This window comes from Echinops telfairi, unplaced genomic scaffold (assembly GCF_000313985.2).
Source record: "Echinops telfairi isolate 266 unplaced genomic scaffold, ASM31398v2 ScPeMD7_4225;HRSCAF=4972, whole genome shotgun sequence".
Classification (NCBI taxonomy): domain Eukaryota; kingdom Metazoa; phylum Chordata; class Mammalia; order Afrosoricida; family Tenrecidae; genus Echinops; species Echinops telfairi.
The window spans coordinates 16,768,691-16,779,820 of record NW_022108124.1 but is presented as its reverse complement, the minus strand read 5'-3'; the positions used below and the strand labels follow the sequence as shown (position 1 = coordinate 16,779,820).

The 11,130-nt window shown below is 53.7% G+C and overlaps 1 protein-coding gene across 1 annotated transcript in view; it reads left to right on the top strand.

Annotated features, from left to right (window-relative positions):
- The first annotated feature begins 4,926 nt into the window (after positions 1-4,926).
- CCDC13 (coiled-coil domain containing 13) overlaps positions 4,927-11,130 on the top strand; it is a 38,882-nt gene continuing 32,678 nt past the window's right edge. Inside the window, exons 1-3 of the mRNA XM_045294994.1 lie at positions 4,927-5,147; positions 7,164-7,312; positions 10,664-10,826. Of these exons, the coding sequence (XP_045150929.1) occupies positions 4,927-5,147; positions 7,164-7,312; positions 10,664-10,826 (533 nt within the window). The remainder of the gene's footprint in view (positions 5,148-7,163; positions 7,313-10,663; positions 10,827-11,130) is intronic.

Genomic DNA, 11,130 nt, shown 5'->3' with positions numbered 1-11,130 from the left:
GAGGACGGGCGCCTGCAGCGGCGCGGCGGGCGGGCAGGGCGCACCAGCGCGGTCTCTGCCGGCCGGGCGGACACGGCGCCCTTCCTCCCGGGACGCGGCCTCCAGCTCACCCCAGAAGCAAGACTTCCTTTCCTCCAGGTCCCGGGGCGTCGCCAGGCGCGGGGGTTGGGTTGCTTACCGATTGCACGCCCTCCACGCGGTGGCACGTTGAGGGGCTAACAGGCCTGTGACAGGTCGAGGAGCTTCAGCAAGGGGACAAGGGAGGGCCCCAAGGGAGGGCCCCGGGCCCCGCCCCCGCCCCTCCCCTCCCTCGTCCTCTCTGGCTCCATTCTTTATCCAATAGGCCTTGCTTTTCCAGAGATGGTTTGTCCACACTTGCTGAATTAGAACATTCTCATATTTAAAAGGGGAATTTGACAACAAAGGTGGGTGGTGGGGTGGGTGGAGAGGTGATGGGGGTGAGGGGGTGTGCCGTGATGTCTTTATTCGTCCATTGCACGTACACTAATTTAGTTCCCACGGCACAACTGTGCTTACCTGTACTGGCAGAAACACACTCCAGAAACCACAGGGACAGCTCCTGCTTTCAGAGTGGTTGGAAGGTGGCCAAAAATCTCCCAGTCACTGCTCCAGACTCCCCCAAATGCAAATGAAAACCACGTCTGTGTACCTGCCCCACCTCCCCCCATCCCCCCCAGTGTGTCCCACATTATCATGGAGGTGTCAGGAGCCAGGTGAGGGCTGGGTGCATTTTGAAACTTGTGAACTTTAGAGTCATCATTTGTGTAAGCTTCCAAAGCAAAGCTCTCCTTTATGATTCTTGGGAATCAGCAGCCTCTGAGCTGAGTTGCATGTTGACCTTGGCCAAAGGTTCAAGCTTGACCTGTCATAAAACTTTGGAAGAGGGCAGAACCTAGTCGGGGACCATCTCAGAAGGATGCTCGGCCTCCACTGCCCTTGCCTGCAGCTCTGTGCCTCTGTGATCTCTCCCTGGTCAGTTCTGCCCCCTTTCCCTTCTGCGCAGAGCCCCCTGCCCTTCCTCTCTTACATCTCCTCACCTTTATCTACTCCTGCCCACCCCTTCTCCCTCGTCTTCTCCTTCCTTCCCTCTCTCCCTCCCTCCCTCCCACCTTCACACTAGGCACCTGCTTCCCCCACTACTTTCCCTGGACTGGTTGGTCATTTGTGTATCTTCTTTAGGGGGAAATGTCTATTCAGGGTCTTTGCCCATTTTTAATTAGGTGGTGTGTTAGTCTGGGTTGACTAAAGAAACAAATTCGTAGACACTCATGTGTATAAGAAAGAGCTTGATATAAAGAGTAATTGTACATTAAGAAAACCTCCCAGCCCAGTCCAGATCAAGTCCATCAGTCCAATATTAGCCCATAGGTCCGATACCAGTCTATGAATTCCTCTTCAGACTCACGAAACACATGCAATGATGCTGAATGCAGGAAGATCACGGGCCAGTGGGTGGAAAGTCTTGTGGATCCAGTGGCGGTAGAAACATCTCAGCGCTGGCGTGGGTCGCCATGTGGCTCTTCCAGCTCCAGGGCTCTAGTGCAGTTCCATGTGTCTCGTCAGCAGGAAGCCACAGTAGAGAGTTTATCAGTATCTGGCCTCCAGTGAGCTGTTTATCTCGGGGCACCTCCAAATGAGGTCATCAGGCTGTGACCTGATTGACAAACTAGACATCGTCCCTTTGCAAGTTGACTGCCGTGTGCATGTACACACACACACACACACACACACACACACACACAGAACAAGCCCATTACCCTGGGGTTGATTCCAGTGACCCTCTGACTATATGACGGTCAGGAAGGATACGTGGCAAAGGTGACGCCTGAGCAGAGACCACTGGGAAATGAGGAAGCTAGCAAAGTGGACATCTGGGATAGGGAGTCCCAGGGAGGGGGAGCAGCATCCCATGTGTGAGTGTTGTTATTTCTGCGAAATCCGAAACAGATGAAGCATCTAGAACAAAGGAAGGAATTGACCACTTAAAACAATTTTTTTATTTAACTTTAAAAAAATTTTTCCATGGGCCAAAAAAAAAATAGGAACAGTTGCTTCACCAAATCCAAACCAATGTGGAAAAACAAAACAAAAAGAGCCAAACGGCCCCTCGGCCCATGGGAAGATGGTCATCAAGGGAAATGCAAGTTTAAACTGCAGCTGAGCTACACCAACAGACCCACTCAGACCTCAAACTCACCGCGGTGGAGTCGGCTCCTGGAAGGACTGACATTTAGACGGCGGACCATGCACCGAGGGATGGAGAGCACCCACAAAGAAAACAACCCCACGGCCATGGAGCTGACTCCAAGGCTGTCCATGGTTATGGCCGCTGATGCTTCCAACTTCCTGCTGGTGGGCTTGAACTGCTTACCTGGCAGTCGGCAGCCCAGCCGGACCACCAGGGATCCTATGTGAGAGCCACTCCAAAAGCCATGTTGCTGCTGGGTTGGTGGCTCCGCGTGGCTGCACAGGACGTCCTGTGCCATCCTCTCCACGGGCCAGTCACCACAAACTCAGGCGCAAGTCTCCAGCCTGCCACTTAGCAGCCTCGTCATTCGCCACAGCTCATGGTTTCTCATAAAACCACGGAAATGTGGGAGCCTGGTGCTAAACCATTCGTGGACGACCGGCGACCGGGTCGGGGTTTCACACGAAGCAGAGTAGTTCCCTCCCTGCGATCTGTTGAAAGTCAGCTCTCGACACAAGGGTTTGAGAAACAAACCAAAAACCCTGCATGTAAACATGACGTAGCCCAGGCTTCTCTTTCTAGACAGTGGTTCTCACCCTTCCTCACGTCGCGACCCTTGAATACAGTTCCTCATGTGGTGGTGACCCCCCAGCCATAAAGTTATTTTCGTTGCTACTCCATCACTGTCATTTTGCTACTGTGATGAATCGTCATGTAAATATCTGATAGGCCGGATGTATTTTCATGGTTACAAATTGAATACCATGAAAGCACAGTGATTCATTACAAAAACAATATGTCATTCTATATTGTGAAATATTTATTTCTAATGACAAATCAATGAAATGTCTGGAAGCATGGTGCAGCATGGGTCACAGTCTTCATGCTGGGTACTCATTTGTGGGCGTATCTGCATGTGGGAAGATCCACCTGGAGACAGATAGAGGAGCAGTGTCTGGGTTCCTACACATATCTCTGATGGTCTTAGGTGACCCCTGTGAAAAGGTCGTTCAACCTCCCAAAGGGGTCTCAGCCCACCGGTTGAGAACCACTGTTCTAGGGGTTTACCCGAGAGCAATCAATAGATAGGCCCACCCAAAGACTAGCTTATACATGAGTAGCTCCACAGCTGCTTGCTTCATAGTAAGTCCAGACCAGAACCACTGCCAGAATTCAGTAGCAAGCGAGCAGAGAAGCTAACTAACGGCTGATTGGTGGGAACTTCATCTGATCCAGTGAAATAGTCACCAACAGACAAGACAGAAGGATACCCAACGGCGTGGATGCATCTCAAAAGGGCAGTGCCGGTGAAAGAAACCAGCCTCAACCATTCCCGGTAGCTCTGCTCATACCCCCGACCCCCACCCCAGGGCAAAATGAAAGTTGAGCAGAGGAAGCCTGCGGTTTGGTGGGTGGGAAGACTGACTGTAAAGGGATGTGTGGGAAATGCACACTGGGGGAAATAGGACTATATCCCCTAACTTATCACAGAGGGAATCTGGAAAACTGGTATTCCACGGTAGGAAAGCCACCACTTTGGTAAGTTAGAGGCAAAGTCCAAGTGCATGATCCTGCTTTAAATATCATTCCCCCAGTTTGTTCCCTAACAGCTATGCTGCCTTAAAGTGTGCACATGGTGGATTCTATCTCCCTATAGATTAAGCAGACATTCTTTTGTTATCTCCTCCCTCCGAGACACCCAGCCCCCCCTCATACTTTCCCCCAATTCAGTTCATTAGGTTCCTTCACCTGTGAGCTCAGGGACCTGACTGTGTTACCACCCACCTTGTGAGGCATGTAACTACTGAATATGCATGTCTTGTAGTCACCTATAAATGTCCCAAGATAGTAAAGTCTGCCCCTCTCTTCTCCCACCTCCATGTGGACCACTAAGAGGGTCTGAGGTGAGCATGCTACCGTGAAATGTGTCTGACTCCTTTATTTTACTCTCTCGCCTATCCTATCTTCTATGGCTGTACTATAACCTTTATATATTATCACCATACAATTGTGCCTACAGACCTCGGTTATTAGAGACTAGTTTCTTCTGACAGGGAGAAAAAGAAGCTTGTTGGGGTGGTGGAACTATTCTGTAACGTGATGGCGATACATCTGTCGGAACGTATTTGCACACTTAAATACAATCGGTGTGCACGTAAATAAAATGGGTCCATTTCCTTGCATGTACATTGCACTTCAGCACCTCCGATGAAAAAGGCACAGAGGCAGCACCTCCTCTTCAATGGTGGAGGTCTCAGAATGGTGGCTGCTCTACAAGACAGTTCACTGGACGTCGGGGGAGCGTGCGGTAGCCTGCTCCAGGACTACAGATGGTCTATCCCCTCTTCTGGGTGGTCACTATACGGGTAACATGCATGGAGTCATGGAGTTGCACATTCAGGCCTTATGCACTTTGTGTGAACGATACCTCAATTTTAAAAGGAGAAAACTAGATATCAGAAGTGCCTGGGCCGCGCTCCTGGAAAGTGAGATTTCATTGTTGCCAGGAGAGGTCCGGCCACTCTGTCTTAGGAGAGTCTAGTGTTCATCCCAGGCGGGGGCCGCTGAGGCCAGGGTCAGGGAAGGATCGAAGCAGGTCCAGGGCTCAGGGAGCATGCTCAGTTCCACTTTCAGGAGCAGGAGGAGGAGAGGGGGAGTCAAGCCATCGACTCCAGGGTTGGGATTCACATCTCCTTTGTGACTAACTCCTAGGCAAGATGGCAGCCGACGAGGGCGCCCAGGACACCTTGAGGCGCCAATTCAAGGCACTGCAGGAGATGCAGCACCAAAGGCTCCAGCAGCAGGTGGAGAAAAGGAAGGAGAGAGAGCTGAGCTCGCGGAGCAAGGCCAGCGACCAGAAGGAAGCCCTGGAGGTCCCCGACGGCTTCCGCCTCCCCCACGGAGGGATGCCACTGGCCAAGGGCAGCTTTGAAAAGAGGTAACGTGTGAGCTCCCCCCGCTGCAGCACTGTCGTGAGGCGGGGAGAAGGGAGGCGAGATGTTGGCAGACTTGGTTCAGCCCATGACTCTTGACAGGTCGAGCCAGGGAACGTATTATCAAAGGGCCCTGCTAGCGGATGGAAAATGTGTGTTCTGGTGGGACATGCCGGGTATGAAATGTCTCCCAAGGCCCCGCTTAAAGTTAAATGGGAAATTGGGAAGGTGTTTCCCCACTCGTTTAAAATGAAGTCGGGCAATGTGCCAGGGTGTCACTGAGGCCCTGGAGCTTCTGAGGTGGCCACAGGCCGTCCCTGCACCCAGTCTCCACTAAGGCCGTTGGCCCAGCCTGGTTCCCTTCTGCTGACACATGCGGTCACCAAAACCTTCCTGTGGGACCCTGGACCTTTCACGGAGGGTGACCAAGGTAGGGGTTGCCCATGGTCATCTCCAGACGGATACCGATTTGTGTGAGCCGGCATCTGAAAAGCATACAGATGCTCTTTAAAAAGCCCAAAGAGTTTCTTCACGAACCCTTGGCTTCCGCTGTCACCTGGAATCAACAGTCCCCATCTTTCACGTTCTGCTTTTTCATGGTTGTGGTACAAACCGTCAAAACCTGTTGGACTTCACGGGGGTGGGGTCCACGGGAATGGAGATCAGCTGGGGCTGATGCCTGTGAGTGCAGGTACGAGCCCCCACCCCACTGCCAGCCGTTCCTTAACCAACTCCGACAAGAGCTGCCCTCCGCCCCCAGCTGCTCCTCTTCCGGAGTTGGCCATCCTTGGCCACACAGGTCACGCGGGCAGTGAAGGGGTTCCTTCAGGAAGTGACAAGACACAACCCCAGGTCACAGTCGTCGTATTAGAGAAGCCAGCAAGTCAGTGCGGTCTCACAGCTGCCCAGTGCCCGCCGAAACCAGCCCCTGCCCAGCTGCAACTCTTTGGAATAGTCTTCTCTGTGGGGACAGCTCCCTCTGCCCACTCAAAGCCACTTGTCTCCCCTGACCCTGCGTCTGTCGCTGCCCACCCTGTCACTGGGCCCCTTTTGCGCCTGTTGGACCCCCCCCCCCACTCCTGACCTGTCGGTCCTTTGACCTGCGGCCTACTGCTCTTCTAGGTAGTTCCTGCTTCTTTTCTTCCTACTCGTTCTTCTCTTTTCCTTATACTGCTTTTTTCTTGCATCTTTCTGTCCCGAAAAACCTGTGGGGTTGGCTGTTCACATACAAAACTCCTTGAAAAGTCTAAGGCTCGTCCCTCTGAGCTGAGCCCTTGCGCAATGTGTTAAAATCTGCTCGTTGAAGTTGTCAGAATTTCCCCTTCCCGTTTTGTACAGATCTTTTAAAATTATTACCATTAAAAGATTTTATTGGGGGCTCTTACAGCTCTTATAACAATCCATACATCCATGGTATCAAGCATATTTGTACATATGTTGCCATCATCATTTTCTAAACATTTATATTCTGTTTGAGCCCTTGGGATCAGCTCCTCTTTTTACTCTCCCTCCCACCTCCCTTCCTCATAACCCCTTGATGAATTATAAATTATTATTCTTTTCATATCTTACACCGACTGTCTCCCTTCCCCCATAGTTTCGGTTGTATCTCCCCCTGGGGGTGGCAGGGGTGGTCATGTGTCGATTACTGTGATCGGTTCCCTCTTCCTCTCCCCACCTTCCCCCTACGGTACAGATCTAGTCTTAGCGCAAAGCTTTGTGCTCCCGTGAAGCATGACCCACCATCGCGGAAACCCAGGGAGGCAGCATGGACTCGGTAGCAGAGTGGCTCTCCATGCCACCTAGTGTCAAGCCTGGCACAACCAGCCTGTCTGTGGGCCCCTGTGCCTCCAGTCCATTCTGACTCTCGGGGCCCCACCAGGGCAGGGTAGAGCTGTCCCTGTGGGTGTCTGAGACGGCAGCTCTTCATGGGAATTGAAAGCCCCGTCTTTCCCCCCTGGAGTGGCTGCCCTCGAAGCTGCCAGCCCACCTTGTCGCCCCCTGTGCCCTTTGCCTCGCAGGGTGCTGGAAGACGAGATCGCACAGCTCCGAGAGCAGCTCAGAGAAACGGTCGACGAGAACGGGAGGCTGTACAAGCTGCTGAAGGAGCGGGAGTTTGAAATCAAGCACCTCAAAAAGAAAATTGAGGAGGACAGACTGGCCTTCACAGGTAGCTGCCCGGCGGACGCATTCCCCGCCCGGGAGGCCAGCACGCTGACCCAGCCACCCAGAGGCCTGCTGGGCAGGATGCACAGCAAGAATGCCAGGGTCTGCTGTGGTCAGGCGTGTCCACAAGTTCTGAACTCAAGGGCAGGCTGGAGGAAGGGAGCCAGCCTGGGAGGTGGGAGCGCAGGGGCAGCAGGGCAGCGGGCAAGCACCCTCAGTGATGCTGGAGACCCGCTGTGGTTCCCACACAGGCTCTCTGAGATGCTCACCACACACCAGCTGGGCCTGAAGGCTCTGTGCCATCTTGGGCATTTTGTCACCGGGTAACCAGCCCCGCAGAGGTGGGTGCTTTCTGTACGGCACTGGTCATTGTGGCTGCAGAGAGGCGGACAAGGCAGGGAGGCTGGCTGTTCCAGGAGGACTTTCTAGGACCCCGTCCCCCTCCTCGGGATTGGAGCTGGACCTTGACCCTCTAGGCCTAGTCTGGGCCTTGGCTTTGTGTGTCTGGGGGGAACCTGGGCTCTGCAGCTACGCTGGATGTTGGCTCTGTGGTCATGTGCTAGCCCTTTGGTGTCTGCTGGGGACTGTGGCCCTTTTTTAAATGGGCTCTTCTCTGTGTGTTCCCATTGGCCAGAACTAGATTCTCTGCCGAATTTTCATTCATTCAACCGCTGGGGTGGCTGACCCTCTGATATGATCATATCCCATGCCACCTACTGAGGAACAAAGGAGCCACATACCACCTCTGTGCCCAATGAAGCCTGACCCTCTCGATACCCCAGCACCCTGGAGCCTTGGGGCCTTCCTCTGCCCATGTGCCTCTCCTCTTCGGCAGATGCGAGGCTGCCAAGGACAGCCTGATCCTTGCCTCCACCTTGCTGCCTGGCTGGGGAGGCGTCAGCCAGTGCTGTGCCTGTGCACCAGCAGACAGGGCTTTGATGACTGCGAGGAGGGGCCAGGAGTGGAGGCAGGAGCTGGGTGGGTTGTTGGGGAGAGAGGGGGCGTCAAAGAATCACACACCTGGAGGGCTTAACGGGGCATTGCTGCCAGATGGGCTGCATCACTATCTCCGGTGTGCTTCCTTCAGAACAAACGCGTGGGCACTCTTAGCCCTCAAACTCGAATCGTGGTCTGAGCGACTGAGAAGCAAATAAGTCAAGAGAGGAGGGAAAGTGGCATTGAAATGGAATGGGGGTGCCTGATGACAAACAAGATCGTCTCAAACCAAACAGAGAGGGAACGGCCAGAAGGGAGTGTGCAGTGTCTTTGCTCAGTCACCCACCAGGGGTCTCACCCTTCCTCTTGTTCAGCGATGCAGTGCACCCAGATGACGTTGCAGAGGAATACAGGGACGCCGGTACCTGTGATACGCAGGGTGCTCCAGAGAAACAAAACCAGGGCACTTATGATTACAGTGAACCCTCGTTTATCGCGGTTAATCCGTTCTAGACCCTACCGTGATAAATGAAATTCCGCGAAGTAGGATTCCTTATTTGTAAATCAAATATTTTCGTAGTTAGAGCATAGAGGACATGAAAAAACACCCTTTAGTCACCATTACACTCGTATTACCCAATTTATTAAACGAAAAAGGGAAAATACAGTAAAACATTTTGGACGTTACAATGATCATTTATTATTTATTATATTATTTATGGCATCTAGTTTACAGTATTACATATTTCACATACAGTATTATTATACATAGTTCTTACAAATACTGTAATCAATAGCCTATAAAATGACTTAAGGGATGTACTCTACAGGTGGGTCGCCGTCTTTTTCCTCTGAAGGAGCGGGTGTAGGCAGTGGGTGCTGTTCCGCAAAAACCGCAATAGAGTGAAGCCGCGGAAGTCGAAGCGCGAAGTGGCGAGGGTTCACTGTATATAGTTATAAGAGGATAGGCTTACACTGCAAGAAGGCGTATAACAGCTCATGAGTCCACACAGCAGCACAGAGGGCTCAGCTCAACTCACTTTCCTGGAGCAGCAGTTAATATACTAGAAGTCTTTTGACTGACGTGGGCTGCCCGGTCCAAGGTCAAGGAGGAGACAGCTGAGTCTTCCCTCAGCCAAGGCAGGCAGAGGCTGACTCCAGGCAGCAGACATAAGGGTGGGTCACCAACAGCAGTAGCACAGGAGCTTATCAAACAGGCCCTGATAGGGTCTGGGAGTGAAGCACGGCACAGGATCCGCCAGCCTCAAACGCAAGCGGTGTACGCACCAGCGAACCAGCAGCGTGGCCAAGCAGGTCTCGAAGGAGCCTCATGCTCTAGCGACAGGATCCACAGGTTGGCTTGGCCTCCAGGTAGTGTAACTCACAGAGGTAGATAAGGGGGTTCAACAAATTGTGAGGAGATGGAGATAAATGATCGTGGACTTCTTCCATGAGCCTTTTGAAGCCCCTCCGTATATTTGTTTTTATTTGGGATGCCCCGTGCCCCTGCCACTAGAATTAAAAAAAAAAAGCAAGCCAAATTCACTGCCGTCAAGTAGATGCCTGCTCATACTGATCCTGAGGGGTTCCGAGACCGAGACTGTGTGTGGGAACAGAACGCCCCCGTCTTTCTCACATGGAGCAGCTGGTGGTTTCGAACTGCTGGCCTTGCGGGTCGCAGCCCAGCCCGTCCCCAGGATGCCACCAGAGCCCCTCCCACCCGTACAGGGCAATGAAGATCTACATTCTCCCGCGGAGAAGGTCAACTGCACATGTCTTGTGTGTTCCCCCGTTGAATGCCTGACCCCTACAGTCCCCGGCACCTGAGAACACTGCAACGCATACCGACTCGCTGACCGCAGGCGTTCACTGTGAGGCTTACCACAAAGCCACCCCAGAGGGGCTGGACCCCGGCTCTGGGGGGCATTCAGTAGTAGGCATTCACTTAGCGCCAGTGTCTGGGGGCTGGCTGGAGATCGGCCCATGTAGGTCAAGCCCAGCCACGGGGTTGGCTGGGGTGGGTGAGCTTGTTCCCTGCATCTCCCATCCTCTTGGCCGGGCTAGCTGGCCGGCTCTACTCCCGGAGGCTCATCACCAGCTAATGATGCCGGTGGTTTTCAAGCCTTGCTTGGTATCAGACTGTGCCCAAAAGCAGGCACAGAGGGGGCCCGAGCTGCACCCTGCTCACCACCGGGGAACACCCCGGAGTGGGAGCAGCAAACCTACCCCCGTCAGATTGAGAACCCTGCTGGGTGATGTCACCGGAGCTGGGTCTCTGGGCGCTGGGCACATAGTGTGGCAACTCCCCTGGGAGCACCCGCCCCGAGCGGCCCTCGCTGATGTTGGTGGGGTGGTGGGTGTGCGAGGGGGGGGCGGGGGCCTATGGTGTGAACTGGCCTCGCCGTGCCCCCTGTTCCAGGGACAGCCGGTATGGCCGGGGACATGGTCGCCACCAAGATCGTGGAGCTGTCCAAGAGGAACCGGGTGCTGATGGCGGAGTCGGAGGGTGCCAAGACCAGAGTGAAGCAGCTGGAGCGGGAAGTGAGCATCCCTCCTCCCCCAGACCAGGGCTCAGAGAGTGGGTGCCAGGGAGATGCCCCGGGGGCTTCTTCAGCCTCAGGCAGGTGGCAAGAGGAGCCCCTGTGTCAGGCAGGTGCCCCTGAGAGAGAGCCAGCCAGGTGATTCCAGAGCTAGCTCCTGGAGCCCATCTGCGAGGTGTGGGCTCGGTCACCCCCATGATCCCATTCATAGTACTCACCTCAAGGGCTGGTGCAAATTCAGTGACCGGAAGCTTAGTCAGCTCCGGGTGAATGCTTGCTAAGTCAATGGCTAGAGGCCCTTTGCTGCTGCAGCTAAGGGAAGTGGCTGCAGAGCAGAAACAAGGGG